This window comes from Borostomias antarcticus, assembly GCF_949987555.1.
Source record: "Borostomias antarcticus genome assembly, chromosome: 1".
Lineage (NCBI taxonomy): Eukaryota > Metazoa > Chordata > Actinopteri > Stomiiformes > Stomiidae > Borostomias > Borostomias antarcticus.
The window spans coordinates 61,430,634-61,453,096 of NC_140234.1; the positions used below are offsets into that span (position 1 = coordinate 61,430,634).

Below are 22,463 nucleotides of genomic sequence, written 5' to 3' on the forward strand. Positions count from 1 at the left end.
TGGAGGATACAGTATGAATCATAATGGTGGCCTTGCAGCAGATGCTGTAAATGCTCAAACCCCAGGTGAATTATAGCTTGTATGGTGGAATAAGTGTTCTTAGCACTCAAGCTAGCCATTCAGCAACACACAGCTAAAGAGAGTGACCCTGAGAACCAGCATAGAGAACATGGAGAGAAAACTGTTGTCATGAGCCCTGTTTTCTGTAAAACTCAAACTACGAAGGAAGGATACGCTTATCTGTGTGTCCATTGCTGCTTTAATTCAATCAAAGGTTTAATCAGTCCATTATACTGTAGTCTTTGTTTGTAAGGTGCATCCAAAGATTTACTTTGTTGATGGGTTAGGGTTATTTGAAGCTTAAAGAAACATTTTGTGTCACAAGTAAGGGACTCTGAATCTGCATATAACTGGTTTTGTGTAGAGAAGCCCCGACACGCATTACAACAACTATTTCTAAAACCAGGCTCCTCTAAAAGCTCCCCTGACTTCCATGGGAATTGTCCAATTAAGATAAGAGGCAGACATAATGGGATAGTCTGAAAACCCACGTCAGCTGTTTGTTCACGCTTTGCTCACTAAACTTCCTTTTGATGTGTTTGGAGACGGGGGAAAAGAAGAATGTGAGGGCGTGAGTGATTTTAGAGTCTGTTTAAAAAGTGCAAAGTGAAAAGGGCAGATAAACGTTAACATTATGTAACATTTCAAATTTAAAAGTACAATAAGAGATGAATACTTCAAAATTGCACAGTGCAGAAACGTCAAAGGGAAAAAATGTAAAAGTGGCTCTTGTTCCTTCTGTACTACTGAATATACATTACAATTCTTACAATTTGATTTCAGATTGTGTTGGTACATCCACATCAAAGCACTGCAGAGCGATGGAACTCAGTACCTGAGAGAGAGAACAAGGGGACATGATGACTGACCTCTGCTGTGAGCCCATGTGAAGGTGTGGTTGATGGGGGTGCTCCTGGTTGTGGTCATGGCCCCTCTCTGGGTCCCTCTCGGTGTGTGGGATGCACTCGACTCCTTCACTGGGCGCAGGTACTTAGGCAGGGCCTTGTAGAACCAGGCTCCAGATCTCTTCCACACCTGAACGGGGGTGAGGGGGACGGTTACTGCACGCATCCACACACCATTCTGTGGGTATGCCGCTCTGCTTTTTACCCACTCAACAACACACCTATCATTTCTAATAAGTCTAATAGTCCATAGGAACCATTGTCTGTTGCTGCTCGGACAGTCTGCTGGGTGGGCAGAAGCACATCAGCCTTCCCTGCCTAAAGCACTGCCACCAGTGGACAGCAGGCAAAGAAATGTCAAATGGTCGTTTTCAGCTGCTCCACATTTGGCCCATTCCCGCCTTCCCCCCAGTCATACCTTCACCCCGCGGGCAGCCGGGGGCAACCAGGCCCATTTCTCAGCTGACTAGAAACAGCCCACATCAGCTGGCCACCCAACACAGTATTACAGTATCTCATTAGTATGGCAACATTTTCACATTGCTGAAAGAAAACTCCCCAGGGCAAAAATCTGGACGATCAATAAGCGGAGCTTGACATTCCATAAAGATGCAGTTTCTTTTAAAGTCTGACATATTTTGTGGGATGATCAATGCTTCTCAGAAGAGAACTAAATCTCTCTTGATGTACCATATTCCTCCTTTTAGAGCTTGAGTCAGCCGCTTCATAGCAGTCTCAAGAGGCCAGGACAGTGATGGGGACTACAGAACTGACTTCATGGCTTTGTTTTTTGTTGTTCTTTAATGATGAGGTAGGGTTCCTGGTTATGGATTTCCTCTATGGCTTTACGGCCCAAAGGAAATCAACATGGGTTCGAGTGGGGACACTCTGGACAGGCTGTGAAGGTACACCGTTCTCAACAGCTGCAGAATAATACATCCAACTGCACAGCAGGCAACATGGAACACATGCTCTCACAGAATCAGCCCCTTTGACCCGAAAACACACTTTGAGATTTATATATCACCAGAAAGAGGAAGATGTTAGCTCTCCAACGATACAAATATTATCTTTCTACTCCAAATAACGCCCGAGTTATGCCCTAATACATATCGGATGTCACAAAAGCATATTTTGTAGAAATACACATTCAAAGTTTTCAGTTAATTTTGAGACATTTATTAATTGTATTCACACAACTATTAACACAATATCAAACATGGTAAGATTGAATTCTTTGCCAGGCAGGCATGCCCATTATAGGTGTGTACATACACGTGCACATTCACACATGGACGTGCATGTGCATTCACACACATCCACATGCAGACATTTGCATATACATAGCCATGTATAGCCACGTCCAAGCGTATGCATGGGACATAATAGTTGTGCGTGTATACTACACATGCATGCACGCACGTGCACATGCATTCACTCACGTGTGTGTGTGTGTGTGCATGTGTTAAATAGCCTGTGTGTGTGTGTGTTGCAATCCCATCCCTCTAGTATTGGCTTCAACAGCCTCACGGGGTGGCACTGGCACCAATGGTGCTGACCACACAACCATCATCACTCAATGGACTTCAGTGGACAGACCCAAAATGGAGGGTGAGATGTTTGTGAGGATATGGTTTGTGTGTGTGTGAGTGTGTGTGTGCACGCACATGCATATGTGTGACATACAGTATTGGGACAGTGCAGACCCACATTGCATAATAAGGCCTAGTATATCACAATGCACCAAGGACGTCTTGACAGAATTAATGTTTCAGAGAACAGCAACGGAACTACGTCGCATTTCTCACAACACCCTGGGGAGCTATAGGAACGCAGGCATTCATCCTGACTTCAAGGCATTTATCATAAACCGTCTTTTCACGAAAAACATGACAGATATGCATTGCAATGACCTTCTTACATGATTATCTGTTATGTGGGAAAAATCACACACAAAAACTAGAGAAACTGTCAGGAGCCTCATCTTTCTCACGAATGACCGGTGGGCAGCTGCACCTAACCCCAACCCTAACCCCAACCCCAACCCTTACCCTTACCCTTACCCTTACCCCAACCCCAACCCCAACCCCAACCCTAACCCTAACCCCAACCACCTTCCCATCCCCAGCCCTAACCCTAACCCCAACCCTAACCCCAACCCTTACCCTTACCCCAACCCCAACCCTAACCCTAACCCTAACCCTAACCCCAACCCCAACCCCAACCCCAGAACCCGAAGCAGGCCTTTGTATATGAAAACCAACTTGTGTGCATGGTATTTGCCTACCTATAGAAAACAACTTATGTTTTTCAGGTTGTATTTATAGTGCATCCAGAAAGTATGCACACCCTCTTGACTTTTTCCACATTTTGTTATGTTACAGCCTTATTCCAAAATTGATTAAATCATTTTTTTTCTAATTTTGGCACATTTTGGTGCTTTGTGATTTTTTGTAAAGGTTGTATTTTACTTGCTCTCTTATCTTTATCTTCTTTTATTGTGTTTTATCTTCCCTTTATTTTTCCTACTTTTTGTTCATTTTATGTGTTTTTATGTGAAGCACTGTGCATGTAAATTATCTGTTGTAAAGGACTTTGAGCTGCATTCATTTGTATGAAAGGTGGTATACAAATAAAGTTTTATTATTATTATTATTATTATTATGACTAGAACAAAGCCCTTGGGCGCTTGAGACACAGGATTTGGACTGAGGTGCCCGGAGAGCACCACAACGTACCATGCTGGCTGTGACCCGAGGGTGGCGCCACAGAGCCACCCAAACACGGGCCACAGAGCCACCCAAACACGGGCCACAGAGCCACCCAAACACGGGCCACAGAGCCACCCAAACACGGGCCACAGAGCCACCCAAACACGGGCCACAGAGCCACCCAAACACGGTTGCCATTAACCTACAACTCTTTTTTTTGACTTCCAGTAGGCTCAGGACCACAGATTTCTCCAGGGTAAAAATAAGCAGGGGTAGTCCGCCAACTTGGGCTCAAGAGTGAAAAATCGTAGCGTAGAGAATGTGAGTGTAGCCTACAGACGGAGAATAGCCAGTCTGCACGCTGTGCGCATGCGTCCTGGAGCAAGTGGGTAAGCTTTTATTTCGTTTCTAAAGATCATATTACAGAGGCATGTGAAAACCACAACAAGCCCTCGCTCTATGGAAGCACAACTAGAGATTCATAAAAATAGATTGATGAAAATAAATTTTTTAGAAGCTGCATTCTCAGTGCCCCGTCCGCCACCATTACATGGATATACTGGCTCGCGCTGGATTTTAAATTTCTTCTACAGGCCTCCGAATTACACCAATGTTATCTCGGTGAGTCAAACGTCTTATAATATGCCGTAAATAAGGTCCAGGTTGTCGAAAAAGAGCATTCTCCTTTAAGGAACCACTGTATGTGTGGTGTCATGGTGAACACACGTTGAACATGAGAGACATATAAAACAAGATATACAATAACATTTTCACATTTTGCACAAACTGACCCCAAAACACACATCTCCACTCTGTCTGGATGCAGGGAGAGACAATAAGTGAGATGGGGCCTGGGATCTACAGGCACCAGGAATGACTCAGCTATCTGGGATCTACAGGTACCAGGAATGACTCAGCTATCTGGGATCTACAGGTACCAGGAATGACTCAGCTATCTGGGATCTACAGGCACCAGGAATGACTCAGCTATCTGGGATCTACAGGCACCAGGAATGACTCAGCTATCTGGGATCTACAGGTACCAGGAATGACTCAGCTATCTGGGATCTACAGGTACCAGGAATGACTCAGCTATCTGGGATCTACAGGTACCAGGAATGACTCAGCTATCTGGGATCTACAGGCACCAGGAATGACTCAGCTATCTGGGATCTACAGGCACCAGGAATGACTCAGCTATCTGGGATCTACAGGCACCAGGAATGACTCAGCTATCTGGGATCTACAGGTACCAGGAATGACTCAGCTATCTGGGATCTACAGGTACCAGGAATGACTCGGCTATCTGCTGTAGTTAAACTGTACAGTGCTGGCGAGAAACGCTGAGATCCGCTGAGGGGATAAGAGAGAAACATGGAAGATCATTCTTCATGTGTTTTATGTATATTCTATTTGTTCTGTATTCCTTCCAAACAGTGAAGGACAGCATCCAGAAAGGATTATTCTACTGACAAGCGTGCCGGACTGTGGCCTGAATCGTCTCATGCTGTGTGGAGATTTGTTTTCTAGACCAAAAAAAATCTTGATTGACCAACAGCCCATCGACCAAACAATCGTCCAGTCAACTAAATGGGGTCAGCCCTATAATGTGCACCTCGTTGTTCTCCCCCTTTCACACTGAACGTTGTATTGAGCGAAAATAAACACCAAAAGAAACTAATTGGCACACTCTACAGACAAGCTAAGATAATCATTGTTGGCTGCACATCCATCCAGATAAGTGAACAACCAAAGGACACATCAATTTAGTCTGCAAACAATTAGCATTGTGTCTGTGCATTGCCAAAACCAAGTGCAGTGTTCATTTCCCTCTCACGACTCACACATTTAGGTGATGCCAATTGAAATGGAAATCACTAAGCAACAATTTATTTTGGGACACTTTAATTAGTGGCTTTGATAACGTTGCTAATTAATATGAGGAGAGGTAGTGTTTCGTGAAATGAGTTGAGTGGGTAGTGGCGTGAGGGAGGGGGTCCATGCCTGGGTCTGGAGGCCCGATGGGGAGCTGAGGCTGGTGTGTTTGGGGGGAGACGAGCCACAACTCTATTAGTGTCACCCATATCCACAGTGACAGGGGGACAATTGGGACAAAGGGTCCGCCCCCGGAGAGGTGAGAGGGCACATTGGGCTTAAGCGCTAATCCCCCCTGACCACTGAAGGGAAGAAGAGTTGTGGCCTGGTGAGATACAGCTAGTGGCCTGGTGAGATACAGCTACTGGCCTGGTGAGATACAGCTACTGGCCTGGTGAGATACAGCTAGTGGCCTGGTGAGATACAGCTACTGGCCTGGTGAGATACAGCTACTGGCCTGGTGAGATACAGCTACTGGACTATTGACTTACTGTAGTTTTGCAGAGTGACTTTGCAATACTCTCCATTCTGACTCCCAAGTGCCATTTCCACCAAATAAGTAAGGGCCAAACAGTAGGGGGAATCAACTTGACCTAGTTTTGACAACTCAAGTGTTGACATAAGTCGGCAAAAATCGATTTCCTACCGCTAGATGCCAGTAAGAGGCTACAAATGAAAGGCCTCAAACGTATAATATGCACCTTCAAGTGCTGTAATTTGACAACACAGGCAGAAATGATGGAATGAACGAGGTTAGAGGTGGGGACTGGTAGGGGTGAGACACTATAGATCAATGAAACAATGTGATATCAGGTGGTTTTAATTAGGTTAGACAAAATGTACAAAAAATCAATTATTGTAACTTTAACTTCACTTAGAAGAAGAAGAAGAAGGGTTTATTTGTCACATGACACACAACACGCATGCAATGGGCTGACATGGTCGACATGACACACACACATGCGGTAGGCTGACATGGGCGACATGACACACACACATGCGGTAGGCTGACATGGTCGACATGATGACACACACACATGCGGTAGGCTGACATGGGCGACATGACACACACATGCGGTAGGCTGACATGGGCGAGATGACACACACACATGCGGTAGGCTGTCGCTAATGAAACATCCTCTGCTCTTACCCCATCCCGCCCCCCCTAGGGGCAGCAAGGAGCAGAGGATTGAAATGATTACGCTGCATGAGTGCTTAGTCTGACTCCTACCAACAGTGAAAACAGCTGGGATACATGAGAATCTATTGGGCATAATGCACATTTAACACTCAAGGCTTAAACAAAGGTGTCACAATTACACTATAATGCTGTGTTCACACCGGGCGCAAATTTTTCCTGCGGCGCGGCGAGTTTACATAGAAAGTCAATACAATTCGCGCGAACTGGGCGGCGCAAATCGCAGAACTCGGCGGCGCGGCGACATTCGCAAAAGTTAAATTTTTTTAACTTTCTGCGGCGGATTCGCGCGGCGACCCATTGATCCCGCGGCGAGATTGGGCGAACTGGGTGGCGCAAATTTTCTTGCCGCGCCCGGTGTGAACACAGCATAAGAGACCCTCACTCAAAATGAGAGTGGCATACTGCTGAACTCTTCATTAAATCCTCCTGTATGGAAGAGCTTAACCATGGGTGAGGATGGAGCTGCCATTCATGAATCACACTCTTCATTGAGAAGAGAAGTGTCAGGAGAAAGTACTCTGGTGCTTTATAAACAGACTGAAAACACCTTGAGCCTCACTGATAATGGAGGGCGTCTGTCTCCTTTATGCTCCCCAGTCACAAAGTAATAAAATATGTTTAAGACCAAACTTTTCAATAAGAGGCAAAAGAAATAAGAAAAACCATAATCAAGTATGATTGGTTCAGCAATCGGAATTGGTTAAGTTACCCTCAGACAGTTCAGTGTGGTTCAGCACAGTTCAATCCTCTTTATAGATGTAATCATGGAAATACTATCTTCCTTCTCACCCTCTTCCCACTCAAGAGCAGGTGAATTTGAATATGTGTGATTATCACACAAGTGTGAGAAGTCCTCTTGAGTCATTTTATCATCACTTGGTCTCCATCTTTAGGGGTCTTTTGCCAGTCTAAAAGCATCACAGAGGATGTTTATGTGTTTGGCCTTTTGTTCCAATTCCAATTAGGGGGCGACAGACTTTGCTGTCTCTAAAAAAAAAAGTACTTAGGGAAGAGTGTAAATAGCATTTGTAAACTAAATGTAGATGCTGCGCCAAAGGGGGAGGTAAACAAATGTATCATTGTGAAGACTGGAGGTCTAGGACCTGAACTGCATTTGAGTACAAGTACATATATATATATATATATATATATATATATATATATATTCATCCCATTTTCATTTTTATGAAGTCGCACATGAAATCCAGTCAGTCTATGGCTGCAAAAATGAATAAAGGGAAACACGCTGGAACGCCACCATCCTTTGACAAGTTCAAGTCTACCATCAATCTGACAACACTGACAGCACCAGCACCTTGCTGCCATCAGCTGGTGCATGTGCATGAGTTGTGAGTTCAGTCGCTGTACTGATTACACCGTGTGACCCCTAACCCTAACCCTAACCCTAACCCTAACACCGTGTGAACCCTCCGAAGACCCTAACCCTAACCCTCTACCGGAAGGGAGTCTAACCCTAACCCTCTACCGGAAGGGAGTCTGGGAGTCTAACCCTAACCCTAACCCTCTACCGGAAGGGAGTCTGGGAGTCTAACCCTAACCCTAACCCTAACCCTAACACCGTGTGAACCCTCCGAAGACACACGGTTCCTATGATCTACGCATATTATGACACTTTTGTCAGGAAGATTATCTAAAAAAAATAACTTGGATTGCCAGCACAGAATCACAACTTGCGTTGTGTTTTTCCTCTACCGGAAGGGAGTCTGGGAGTCTAACCCTAACCCTCTACCGGGAGGGAGTCTAACCCTAACCCTCTACCGCAGGGGTGGCCAACCCGCGGCTCGCGAGCCGCATGCGGCTCTTTGCCCGTCAATGTGCGGCTCCTCCATCCATTCCCAAAAAAAGTTGGCTTGCGGCTCTTCCATCCTTTCATTAAAAAATAAATTCATTCATTCCATAAAAACGTTTCTCTCTCTCTAGTTTCGCTGTGCATTTCTTCCCGCCCATTTTAGTTTATTGCAGATTTGTCATAAAATCATGATTTGTTTCGCTAGTGAGGAAGTCGCGTGAGAACCACTTCAAACCAATCATATAGGTAGCAAATCACCTTGGTAACAAAATTATTAGGTGCGTTTACATGGACAGTTTGAATCGGTTTCAAATAGGTTTGGAAGGCCAAACCGATTGAAAATATGTCATATAAACACCTCAATCCGACTGAAATGCCCCAACCCGATTGAAATCCCAATCGCTTTCAAGGAGGTAGTTTAAACCTTTTCGAAACCGTTTGGTCCGTCATGTATACTACCTTGAAACGGATTGATGCTGCGTTCTGCGTTCATTCTGCGCATGCTCAAGACTTGACTAATCAAGGCACGCTCCACAGTTCCGTAGTCAGCTGTTTGTAACCATCGTAACGCAATCACTCACGGCTGCGTGCGCGTTGTCGCATGTAAACATCCAACCAGTTTACTTTGTATCCCATGTATACGCTCAAGATGAAATCAGCTTGAAATCAACCAGATTGAAAACTATTTGTCATGTAAACGCACCTATTGTAAACAAAATAATTTGCTTTGCGTGGGTCATTCTCTTTTACGACAAAAGCTAACGTAGCCTAGGCTACTGTACACAACCATTTTTTACCCGAGTGGGGAGAGTAATTTTTTCTTCATAGAACGTAATGGTAAGCCATTCTGTCTGATATGCCAGACATCATTGGGACATTTCAAAGCCTCATCTCGAGCCCAGTCCAGCCCAACCCAGCCCAGTCCAGTCCAGTCCAGCCTAACCCAGTCCAGCCCAGCCTAACCCAGCCCAGCCTAACCCAGCCCAGTCCAGCCTAACCCAGTCCAGCCCAGCCTAACCCAGCCCAGTCCAGCCTAACCCAGTCCAGCCCAGCCTAACCCAGCCCAGTCCAGCCTAACCCAGCCCAGTCCAAAATATATTATGTCAGAAAATATCTTGTATGTATTAATTTTAAATAAATTAACTTTAAATGTATATTTAATGGACAATAATGTTTTTCTTCTTATTTTAGACTGGGGTGCCTTGGGATTTTAAGTACTTATGAAGGGTGCGGTGACTGAAAAAAAGGTTGAGAAACGCTGGTATATATGGTGTGGCTCTGGGTGCTACCACAGTAATTTTTGTGGCTCTTAGTCTCTGACTGGTTGGCCACCCCTGCTCTACCGGGAGGGAGTCTGGGAGTCTAACCCTAACCCTCTACCGGGAGGGAGTCTATCCCTAACCCTCTACCGGGAGGGAGTCTAACCCTAACCCTCTACCGGGAGGGGGTCTGGGACTCAGGACGTGATGGATGGTGGAGGTGGGCAGCCCCGGGAACAAAGCGGAGGGATCCCCGCTGAAGAGGCCTGATATAAACACGATGTACTGGGAGGGGAGAGGCTGTGGGGATGATCAGATTAGGCTGGCACTTTGTCAGGCCTGACAGCCTGGGGTTCCACATGGACACACACACACACACACACACACACCACACACCACACACCACACACCACACACACACACACACACACACACGCACACACACACACACACACACACGCACACACGCACACACACATGGACACCAAAAGAGATTCTGTGCCAGTTTCTAGGAGCTTCAAAGGACTTGCAACTTCATAGGGTTGAGATAAACATCACCTCAAATCAGCTCCCAGCATCAGTGAATGTCCAACAGGTTACACTATGGTTAAAGATGGTTACTACTTTGTGGATTCAAAATTCACATTTAGACAAAATGTGTCTACACAAGAGTGCTGACATTTTTCAAAAACTACTGATACAAACACTTGAAAACCACTAATAAAATAAGCAGCACTACGCACTTTTTGTTTGCATACACATTAAAAGAATGCGTCTTGGAGACTGTTGCTAACTTTGGTTGATGCTGGACAGTATTTACAAAGCAAAAAAAAATCCGAAGCACGGAATTCAAACATGGTTTTTATGATAATTGTATTGCAATAAATTTCATTGAATTGTATCACGGTTACCCGTTATTGTTACATCTCTAGTCTACACTGCATTTAAACCAAAATGTATTGTAGGTGCATTTATAATACTATTATGGAAAGACTGGTGAACCATTCTGATCTGACCTGCTCAGTCCATGGACCAGATCTGGTTCGGCTCAGACTTGGTCCTTTGCTGGCAGAAATATGGTTTGCGTTGATTGATTGAAGGCTGATCCAATAGACACCCAGTTGCCAAATAATTTAGACTGTCATTTTGGGATAATCAAATAAATATGTGTAAGTGTAGACTGTTACCTCACACTGCTCACTGCAGATCTTGCACTTCCACTGGCTTCTCTTCTGACTGCACACCGTCTCGATACCACACTTGGTGCAAACCTTCTGTTTGAGAGACAGAGAGCACAGGAAATGCATATTATAGGGACTGAATTGTCTTACTCATAGTGATTCAGACCAACTGAAAAAGTTTGACTCCTCAGTGCTCCCTTTTGTAAAGTGGTTGCAATGAATTTGAATTAAATTAAAAACTGATTAGTATGCTAACGATACTCAACGTGATTAATTATCCTTATTGCTTTTTTCTGCAATATACATATCTTCTCCAGGGTGCTCTTGTAGGTATTACCCCACACTTCAACACAGTACATTAAATATGGTAATATAAGTGCACAATGCAGTGTAAGTAAAGTTTTCCGATTCAGGATGTCTTATTTTGCTCAGTATTCCAATGCTCCTGGCAATCTTAACACACAAAACATTTACTTTGGGTTTCCAGCAGAACGTCTGGTCTATTACAACACCCAGAAATGTATTTTCATATACTCTTTCTGTAACCACATTATCAACTTCAACTTTAACATCTGTATTTATTTTACGAATTCAAAATAAAAATAATTGATAACTCAAAGCAACCTTTTAATTTACACATTTATTTTGCGACCATTTCTAAGAGCTGCTGCATCATGGCGAGGAGAGAAAGAGGTAATGGTTTGCAAAATCCCATTTCAAAGAACCAGTCCTTGCTAAAAGGGTTTTGTCAGGTTTAACTGTGAGTTTGACAGGAAACAGTCCCCAGGTAGGGGAGAGCAGGGTTAGGGTTAGGGGGAGAGCAGGGTTAGGGTTAGGGGGAGAGCAGGGTTAGGGTTAGGGGGAGAGCAGGGTTAGGGGGAGAGCAGGGTTAGGGTTAGGGGGAGAGCAGGGTTAGGGGGAGAGCAGGGTTAGGGTTAGGGGGAGAGCAGGGTTAGGGTTAGGGGGAGAGCAGGCTGTCTCTGGGGTAGGGGAGAGCAGGGTTAGGGTTAGGGGGAGAGCAGGGTTAGGGTTAGGGGGAGAGCAGGGTTAGGGTTAGGGGGAGAGCAGGGTTAGGGTTAGGGGGAGAGCAGGGTTAGGGGGAGAGCAGGGTTAGGGTTAGGGGGAGAGCAGGGTTAGGGTTAGGGGGAGAGCAGGGTTAGGGTTAGGGGGAGAGCAGGGTTAGGGGGAGAGCAGGGTTAGGGGGAGAGCAGGGTTAGGGTTAGGGGGAGAGCAGGGTTAGGGTTAGGGGGAGAGCAGGCTGTTTCTGGGGTAGGGGAGAGCAGGGTTAGGGTTAGGGGGAGAGCAGGGTTAGGGTTAGGGGGAGAGCAGGCTGTCTCTGGGTTAGGGGGAGAGCAGGGTTAGGGTTAGGGGGAGAGCAGGGTTAGGGTTAGGGGGAGAGCAGGGTTAGGGTTAGGGGGAGAGCAGGGTTAGGGTTAGGGGGAGAGCAGGGTTAGGGTTAGGGGGAGAGCAGGGTTAGGGTTAGGGGGAGAGCAGGGTTAGGGTTAGGGGGAGAGCAGGGTTAGGGTTAGGGGGAGAGCAGGCTGTCTCTGGGGTAGGGGAGAGCAGGGTTAGGGTTAGGGGGAGAGCAGGGTTAGGGTTAGGGGGAGAGCAGGGTTAGGGTTAGGGGGAGAGCAGGGTTAGGGTTAGGGGGAGAGCAGGGTTAGGGGGAGAGCAGGGTTAGGGGGACAGCAGGCTGTCTCTGGCTTGCCGGATCTTTATCAGGCATCACAAACACTCAGTCAGTGAGATGGTTTGGTCTTTACAATATTTGTCATGTCCATAATCTGCTACAATGCTCTTACACCATCCAATATGGTCGAGTCATTGACACACACAATCATCTGTATCATGTTAGTTCCTCTACAACAAAAGACAGAGGGCCTTAATTGCCTCGACCTGACAATTGTAGACTGTAAGAGATTGTTGGGGTACAGCCGGCTAAAACGAAAACCTGTCCAATTTCATCGGTTGGCTGCTGCTGTTCTATCCCCTTAGGAACCTTAAGAATGAATGTGGGAACAGAGTTGATTATAATGTTATAAAAAGACATGTGGAAGAGGCCTTAATCAAGTTCCATGCAACAAACGAGAAAGCTGGACTGAAGTGCTGGTAATTATGTCTTGCCTGAAGTGGCCTTGTATTTTTAGTCAGGGGCAGAGAGAGAGAGACTGGGGAAAGAGGTAAACTGAGTGACGGTGAAATAGGAAGAGGGATGATGATGGGGGTTAGAAGGATGGGAAAAGAAAAGGGAGAAGTAGGGGGGAGATGGAGAGAAAGATGGATAGGGCCAGAATCGATGGGGGAACAGAGAGAAAGAGAGATGAGGAGAGTTCCCCTCATGATAGCCACTGCCGTCTTCAACCATGTGTGATTCGTTGTCATCTTCCAACCACCTCGGAATATAAGACAACCAAGTGACTCGAGCACCCGAGTATAGTAATCAAATGCACACTATAACCCTTGAGTATAGTAATCAAATGCACACTATACTTACAGAGCAGAGATTGTGTTAGGCCAGGGAGACACTGTATGACTTTTAAAATCGTCATGTCGGTGAACACCTCACACTGCATGACTGAAGGTTTCAGTCCTACCATCTCAGCCCTGCACTGGCTGTACGACATGCTTGCTCACACTGTACCATTGCTTTCCGCCACGATTGTAGTCATCCACGATTGTAAAGAGCAGCAACTTGTACATCTGTTGAAATTGTTCAATTGTGAACTGTGCATAAAACAAAGGGTCCTACCTTGTTAGGCCTGAATCAATGATTTTGAGTGGGGATATCGTGTCATAGGACCACTCACACTTCACGAGCCATGACGAACATTTCTGACATGCTAGAAATTTGTCAGGAGGTCCCAGCCTCGTCTTTAGAACGTAGGAGCAATTAGTTGCTGATCTTGGACTCTCACACTGTGCGACTCCTCAAGTCAACCTCACGATTTGGCCTCACAACACTAGGATTTCTCTCCGACTACGTAATGTAGTCTGAGACAACAAAATCATGGCAATATCGCAAAGTGTCATCACGGCTTTAGATGAGCAGGCCGGGCCGGTCCATTTGAACCCAGAGCTTTAGATGAGCAGGCCGGGCCGGTCCATTTGAACCCAGAGCTTTAGATGAGCAGGCCGGGCCGGTCCATTTGAACCCAGAGCTTTAGATGAGCAGGCCGGGCCGGTCCATTTGAACCCAGAGCACGTCTTCCCATGCAGACTCGACACAGTCACCTAGCGACCAATAAGCCTGTCTTCCATGTCCGTAACAAATCACAGCTATTTGTGTTTTGGCTGAGGTCGTTTACTGAGACTGGGATAGAGAGAGTTGGCTGATCTGCACATGGAGGCTCACCTGTGAGAAATGCACTGTCATCTACACATACATTGAACAGTGAATGATGAACAGCGATCACTTTTGTAGTCTAATCATATTTTTTCAAAAAATCAATATCTATGCAACATACCTTGACAAAAGACAGAAGTTCATAAGCATCCAGAATATGACAGCCAGGAAGCTAATAAAGTCACGGGGTGTCAGACCTGCTGTGGCCTGTGTGTAGTGTTATACTGAGCCAGATGCCTCAACCCCAACACCTGCAGTGAACTGTGGGTCTGATACTTCATTAGCTGTGTGTGTGTGTGTGTGTGTGTGTGTGTGTGTGTGTGTGTGTGTGTGTGTGTGTGTGTGTGTGTGTGTGTGTCCGTGCGTGCGTGCGTGCGTGCGTGCTTGTGTGCACGTGCGTCAGTGAATCATAAGTCGACCTTGTGTTGGACTGTGTAAAGCAGGTACAGGGACATGGGACTAGACACACGCTCACACACACACTGTCACACCTCGCTGCCCTGTCTAGACTGTAAGGGTTAGGGTCTGATGTGTGTCCCACCTCGCTGCCCTGTCTAGACTGTAAGGGTTAGGGTCTGATGTGTCCCACCTCGCTGCCCTGTCTAGACTGTAAGGGTTAGGGTCTGATGTGTGTCACACCTTGCTGCCCTGTCTAGACTGTAAGGGTTAGGGTCTGATGTGTGTCCCACCTCGCTGCCCTGTCTAGACTGTAAGGGTTAGGGTCTGATGTGTGTCCCACCTCGCTGCCCTGTCTAGACTGTAAGGGTTAGGGTCTGATGTGTGTCCCACCTCGCTGCCCTGTCTAGACTGTAAGGGTTAGGGTCTGATGTGTGTCCCACCTCGCTGCCCTGTCTAGACTGTAAGGGTTAGGGTCTGATGTGTGTCCCACCTCGCTGCCCTGTCTAGACTGTAAGGGTTAGGGTCTGATGTGTGTCCCACCTCGCTGCCCTGTCTAGACTGTAAGGGTTAGGGTCTGATGTGTGTCACACCTTGCTGCCCTGTCTAGACTGTAAGGGTTAGGGTCTGATGTGTGTCCCACCTCGCTGCCCTGTCTAGACTGTAAGGGTTAGGGTCTGATGTGTGTCACACCTCGCTGCCCTGTCTAGACTGTAAGGGTTAGGGTCTGATGTGTGTCCCACCTCGCTGCCCTGTCTAGACTGTAAGGGTTAGGGTCTGATGTGTGTCACACCTCGCTGCCCTGTCTAGACTGTAAGGGTTAGGGTCTGATGTGTCACACCTCGCTGCCCTGTCTAGACTGTAAGAATGTGGGATGAGTCAAGGACCGAGGGACACAAGACATCTTCAGTGTCACTGAGCGTGGGTTGGAAAAACCAAACAAACATAAAAGTTTATGTATTTCTCCTGCCAAGTGATGCGCATTTGATTTACTTATAAAGGAATCTTTTAGCATGTGAACCAAATCTATACTACTAATATAAACTACTGTTTTAGTATTCCGCACCAAGATATCCGATCCAATCTCAGAAATCATGTGGACAGTACTTCAAGTTTATCTTATTCTGTGAACATTGCACTCATCTCCTATGAGGTTCTCTTATAGGTGTGTGCTGCCCTCTACTGGCCGTGCAGAACTGGCCCGTGATCCCCACTGTAATGGCCCCCATGTACTGTACAGTATGAAGTGAAAGGAAAATCAGTTTAGGCTTTCATGTACAGTGTATAATCAGCACCATAGCAACACCACCAGCTTTTGATCTATTGGGAAACTACCTTATACCGCAACCTTTAAAAATGCCATACTATACTCCTTGGTTGAATCTCAAATGTACTTCTTCCTTGTTTGCCACTAGAATCCCATAACAGGAGATCAGTGGTTCCTCCATTAGAAGGGTTAGGGTTAGGGTTAGGAGGAGATCAGTGGTTCCTCCCTTAGAAGGGTTAGGGTTAGGAGGAGATCAGTGGTTCCTCCCTTAGAAGGGTTAGGGTCAGGAGGAGATCAGTGGTTCCTCCCTTAGAAGGGTTAGGGTCAGGAGGAGATCAGTGGTTCCTCCCTTAGAAGGGTTAGGGTTAGGGTTAGGAGGAGATCAGTGGTTCCTCCCTTAGAAGGGTTAGGGTCAGGAGGAGATCAGTGGTTCCTCCCTTAGAAGGGTTAGGGTCAGGAGGAGATCAGTGGTTCCTCCCTTAGAAGGGTTAGGGTTAGGAGGAGATCAGTGGTTCCTCCCTCAGATCCAACCCTCCGATCTGAAGGAACAGACAAGGGGAGGAGGAGTGAATGTGTAAGTTGTATGCTAAGTAAGATCTCAAATCAGTAATATCACCAATAAACTATCACATTTTCCCAATTGTCTAATACATTAAAATGTAGACAATGGTTTTCAAAATGTTTTACTCTTTGATGATTGCTCCTAAATTCATAACCATGATGCAGAAATGGAGAAGAAAGATTCGCCTTTGCTGTGCATAACAGAAATCTTTGTTTCCACCTCGTGGGGAAAACCAATCAGTGCAGAACGATCACCAGGCCAAAACATTTATCTAATAATAAACCATCATTATCAGATTACCAGCTCCTAGCTGGGTCTCATGCGTTCTGTTGATCCCATACTTCTATTGCAATGGAAATTAATGATTTCATTTTCCAAGAAAAAACCCTGACCAAACATGTAATCATCATGTACTAGGACAGTTTGACCTCCCTACGACTGGTTAAATACAGTTTCTGTACACTGTACACATTCACAAAAATGTTGTATCCAACCATTCATAATGACTCATCATACAAGCATCATTCGGTTGAAGGGCAGAATAAAAAGCTGACTGTAGTCTAATGCTGTTTATCTCATTAGCTCTCAAAAGAACGCAGAGAGCGCCATTTCCCTCCACATCCTCCTGATGTCCTGATGTCATCACATCCTGGCGCTTGCCTAGAAGCATAGGAGTGAGAGAGCACGGAAGAGGATAAGCTCTTTAGAGGGACCTGACTAGAGGAATCAACGTGTTCTGGGTCTCTATGTTAGATTTGTCAAATCTATTTAGAAGTAGGTAAATTAAATGGTTCTGGTAGTAAGTAGTGGCGGATGGATTGTATGTATGCTAATAAGTACTCAAGCACATTTGACAATGGACAACCATATTTTGTTAAAGATTCAAAGAAAATTGTGGCCTGTGAAATATTTTTAGACTTTTTCATAATCCAATATGGCGGACAATCCAATATTGTGGAAATTACCTCATAGAGTGCGTTGAACTCGGCTTGATCCAAGGAATGCAACGCCACCTCAATTTTGAAAATCGGGCATACAGTTCAGCATGAACGCACCTCCAGATTTGACACGATGTTTGAGTTGTCAACATGAGACTTGGTGACACAGGTCAGGGTTAGGGTCAGGGTTAGGGTTTGGGTTAGATGAACGTACCATATGAGGTTTTGATAGCTCAAAATGTTGCTGATAAACACCATTTCCTGTTTGGCAGCTTTGCTGCCGTTTTCGATTAACCGTAACGGATTGTGCACACCGAGTTTTGTGCAGATTGGTGAAAATTCCCAGGAGGAAATACATTTCAAGCATTTTTCATAAAATTCAAAATGGCAGAAAATCCAGTAAAACGGCAAATGACGTCACAGGGTGCATGGAACTCAGCTTGAGCCAAGGAATCCAATGGTACCTCACTGTTGTGTGCATAAGCGCACCTCCAACTTTGATGACAAGAGTCATGGGACTGTCATGAATGAGTGTGCGAGAATGAACAACGTTTTTCCATACGGTTCTATGGGCTGCCATAGACTCCCATACGGTTCTATGGGCTGCCATAGACTCCCATACGGTTCTATGGGCTGCCATAGACTCCCATACGGTTCTATGGGCTGCCATAGACTCCCATACGGTTCTATGGGTTGCCATAGACTCCCATGGCAGAGGAGGAAGATGATGATGCTGCTGCCTGGTCCCTAGTAATTGCTGTAGCACAGCAATATAGCAACATTTTAATATTTTAATTCTTATCAAAATCTTACATGCTGCAGCTTTAAGGAGATAAAGTCAGCATTATTCAGCACAATTAAGGCTACATTCCTAAAAGAAAAGACAATTCAGGACTCCCTAAAAAGGAGTGAAAACCTCTGGTCTTCCCAGGCGACAGACAGCAGGTGGTTGCTGTTGTACGTACCTTGCCACAGTCCACACAGAAGACCGAGGCGCTGCCTAGCAGGCCCAGGGAGTCCCCACACAGCAGGCACTGGGAGAGGCCGTTCCCCACCGCACAGTTCCTCACGGTGTCCAGGCGCTCCACCAGCCTCCTGGGACAGCAGGGAACACATTAGGGCCAGATGCTCCACCCAGTTCTACACTCCCATGACAAATGCATAGATTCAAAGGCATTAGGACTGTGTGGCTTTAAACCTATTTGTGTGTGTGTGTGTGTGTGTGTGTGTGTGTGTGTGTGTGTGTGTGTGTGTGTGTGTGTGTGTGTGTGTGTGTGTGTGAATGTGTGTGTGTGTGTGTGTGTGTGTGACTATGAGTGGCACCAACCCAATCCTGAGCTGTTCTGTCTGTTCCAGTTTCTCGGCCCTGCGGATGACGCTCAGGATGATCTCCAGCTCCGGCTCGCTCAGCGTCTGGCTCCTCTTCTGTCTGTCTGAACGGAACGTGTGCACGGACCAGCCTGTCCGCAGTCTGACACACACACACACACGCACACGCACACGCACACGCACACACACACACACAAACATAAAAACAACATTAGCTCCCAGATTAACACGAGCATGTTACACGCGCTGCAAACTTTACTACAAACAACCATCATTGTTTTAACTGATGAAACCACAAAATGGCCAAAACTTTTGGATAGTGTCAGACTCTGTTAGGGTATGATGATGTACTCACTTAGCTCTGAGAGCGAGCTGGCAGACTCTGATAGGGTATGATGATGTACTGACTTAGCTCAGAGCGAGCTGGCAGACTCTGATAGGGTATGATTGCATGTACTGACTTAGCTCAGAGCGAGCTGGCAGACTCTGATAGGGTATGATTGCATGTACTCACTTAGCTCTGAGAGCGAGCTGGCCGACCCTAGCTGGCAGACTCTGTTAGGGTATGATTGCATGTACTCACTTAGCTCTGAGTGCGAGCTGGCAGACTCTGATAGGGTATGATGATGTACTCACTTAGCTCTGAGAGCGAGCTGGCGGTCGTTGGGGCACACCCAGCAATCCTTGCCACTTCCAAACATGGTTTCTGTCATCTCCTATGGATGCCAACCAAACAAAACCAAATAATCAACATGTTTGTGTGATAAAACAGATCAGGGTTAGGGTTAGAAATCAGGGTCTAATTAATCACAACCTTTTTTATATGGAGGAAAACACTTTTTCAGGCCACAAGTAAAAAAAAAAATATATATATATATATAAAAAGGGTAGCTCTGTCTAACTGTGTTCGGCAAGTTATTAGTGGCTTTTACCAGAACTAAAGTAGGCGAGTGTCTATTGTAAGCAGAGCAGTTCTCCCCTGCTTAATTTAATTTAGCTATTAATTTATAATGGCTCCAAAATTGCCCATCAAAACCAAATCATGTAGGCGTGGTGCAGCAGAGCTAGGGGGGGGATCTAGTCAAGCCATCTTCGTTCTACCTGACATGCATGTTGATTTTCTGGCAAAAAAGTATGCTTCCGATCAGTTCATGGTGGTTTTGAGGGATTTTGCACCTATGGATACATTGAGTGTGTTAACGGCGACGGCCTATATCTCAAGAGTGCACAGTTTGACGAAACTTTGATATTGGTCGTTGTATTATAATAATTATAATAATTCCGGTCCTGTTCTTTAGCATCAAGCAGAACAATGCTAGCTCCTAGCATAAAGAGAGTTCTCAGTATTTCCAACAGACAGCATGAACGTTAGTATCCTTCCTTCAAACAAGAGCATGGGTTAGGGTGAGGAGTAGGAGTAGGAGTCAGAAGGGTTAGGGTGAGGAGTAGGAGTAGGAGTCAGAAGGGTTAGGGTTAGGAGTAGGAGTAGGAGTCAGAAGGGTTAGGGTTAGGAGTAGGAGTATGAGTCAGAAGGGTTAGGGTGAGGAGTAGGAGTATGAGTCAGAAGGGTTAGGGTGAGGAGTAGGAGTAGGAGTCAGAAGGGTTAGGGTGAGGAGTAGGAGTAGGAGTCAGAAGGGTTAGGGTGAGGAGTAGGAGTAGGAGTCAGAAGGGTTAGGGTTAGGAGTAGGAGTATGAGTCAGAAGGGTTAGGGTGAGGAGTAGGAGTAGGAGTCAGAAGGGTTAGGGTGAGGAGTAGGAGTAGGAGTCAGAAGGGTTAGGGTGAGGAGTAGGAGTCAGAAGGGTTAGGAGTAGGAGTAGGAGTCAGAAGGGTTAGGGTGAGGAGTAGGAGTAGGAGTCAGAAGGGTTAGGGTGAGGAGTAGGAGTAGGAGTCAGAAGGGTTAGGGTTAGGAGTAGGAGTATGAGTCAGAAGGGTTAGGGTTAGGAGTAGGAGTATGAGTCAGAAGGGTTAGGGTGAGGAGTAGGAGTAGGAGTCAGAAGGGTTAGGGTGAGGAGTAGGAGTAGGAGTCAGAAGGGTTAGGGTGAGGAGTAGGAGTATGAGTCAGAAGGGTTAGGGTGAGGAGTAGGAGTAGGAGTCAGAAGGGTTAGGGTGAGGAGTAGGAGTAGGAGTCAGAAGGGTTAGGGTGAGGAGTAGGAGTAGGAGTCAGAAGGGTTAGGGTTAGGAGTAGGAGTATGAGTCAGAAGGGTTAGGGTGAGGAGTAGGAGTAGGAGTCAGAAGGGTTAGGGTGAGGAGTAGGAGTAGGAGTCAGAAGGGTTAGGGTGAGGAGTAGGAGTCAGAAGGGTTAGGGTTAGGAGTAGGAGTATGAGTCAGAAGGGTTAGGGTGAGGAGTAGGAGTAGGAGTCAGAAGGGTTAGGGTGAGGAGTAGGAGTCAGAAGGGTTAGGGTTAGGAGTAGGAGTATGAGTCAGAAGGGTTAGGGTGAGGAGTAGGAGTATGAGTCAGAAGGGTTAGGGTGAGGAGTAGGAGTAGGAGTCAGAAGGGTTAGGGTGAGGAGTAGGAGTAGGAGTCAGAAGGGTTAGGGTGAGGAGTAGGAGTAGGAGTCAGAAGGGTTAGGGTTAGGAGTAGGAGTATGAGTCAGAAGGGTTAGGGTGAGGAGTAGGAGTAGGAGTCAGAAGGGTTAGGGTGAGGAGTAGGAGTCAGAAGGGTTAGGGTTAGGAGTAGGAGTAGGAGTCAGAAGGGTTAGGGTTAGGAGTAGGAGTATGAGTCAGAAGGGTTAGGGTTAGGAGTAGGAGTAGGAGTCAGAAGGGTTAGGGTTAGGAGTAGGAGTAGGAGTCAGAAGGGTTAGGGTGAGGAGTAAAAGTAGGAGTCAGAAGGGTTAGGGTGAGGAGTAGGAGTAGGAGTCAGAAGGGTTAGGAGTAGGAGTAGGAGTCAGAAGGGTTAGGGTGAGGAGTAGGAGTAGGAGTCAGAAGGGTTAGGGTTAGGAGTAGGAGTAGGAGTCAGAAGGGTTAGGGTGAGGAGTAGGAGTCAGAAGGGTTAGGGTTAGGAGTAGGAGTAGGAGTCAGAAGGGTTAGGGTGAGGAGTAGGAGTCAGAAGGGTTAGGGTTAGGAGTAGGAGTAGGAGTCAGAAGGGTTAGGGTGAGGAGTAGGAGTAGGAGTCAGAAGGGTTAGGGTTAGGAGTAGGAGTAGGAGTCAGAAGGGTTAGGGTGAGGAGTAGGAGTATGAGTCAGAAGGGTTAGGGTTAGGAGTAGGAGTAGGAGTCAGAAGGGTTAGGGTTAGGAGTAGGAGTATGAGTCATAAGGGTTAGGGTGAGGAGTAGGAGTAGGAGTCAGAAGGGTTAGGGTGAGGAGTAGGAGTAGGAGTCAGAAGGGTTAGGGTGAGGAGTAGGAGTATGAGTCAGAAGGGTTAGGGTTAGGAGTAGGAGTATGAGTCAGAAGGGTTAGGGTGAGGAGTAGGAGTAGGAGTCAGAAGGGTTAGGGTTAGGAGTAGGAGTAGGAGTCAGAAGGGTTAGGGTTAGGAGTAGGAGTAGGAGTCAGAAGGGTTAGGGTGAGGAGTAGGAGTCAGAAGGGTTAGGGTGAGGAGTAGGAGTAGGAGTCAGAAGGGTTAGGGTTAGGAGTAGGAGTAGGAGTCAGAAGGGTTAGGGTGAGGAGTAGGAGTAGGAGTCAGAAGGGTTA

At 46.3% G+C, this 22,463-nt stretch overlaps 1 protein-coding gene across 1 annotated transcript in view; it reads right to left on the reverse strand.

The window, feature by feature from the left end:
• The window catches only part of doc2b (double C2-like domains, beta), a gene marked incomplete at its 3' end in the record, with an annotated part of 224,570 nt that overhangs the window by 188,811 nt on the left and 13,296 nt on the right, over positions 1–22,463 (reverse strand). Inside the window, exons 3-7 of the mRNA XM_084437399.1 lie at positions 19,474–19,553; positions 18,836–18,979; positions 18,474–18,603; positions 11,009–11,095; positions 930–1,095 (exon numbers count right to left, since the gene is read on the reverse strand). Coding sequence (XP_084293525.1) covers positions 930–1,095; positions 11,009–11,095; positions 18,474–18,603; positions 18,836–18,979; positions 19,474–19,553 — 607 coding nt within the window. The remainder of the gene's footprint in view (positions 1–929; positions 1,096–11,008; positions 11,096–18,473; positions 18,604–18,835; positions 18,980–19,473; positions 19,554–22,463) is intronic.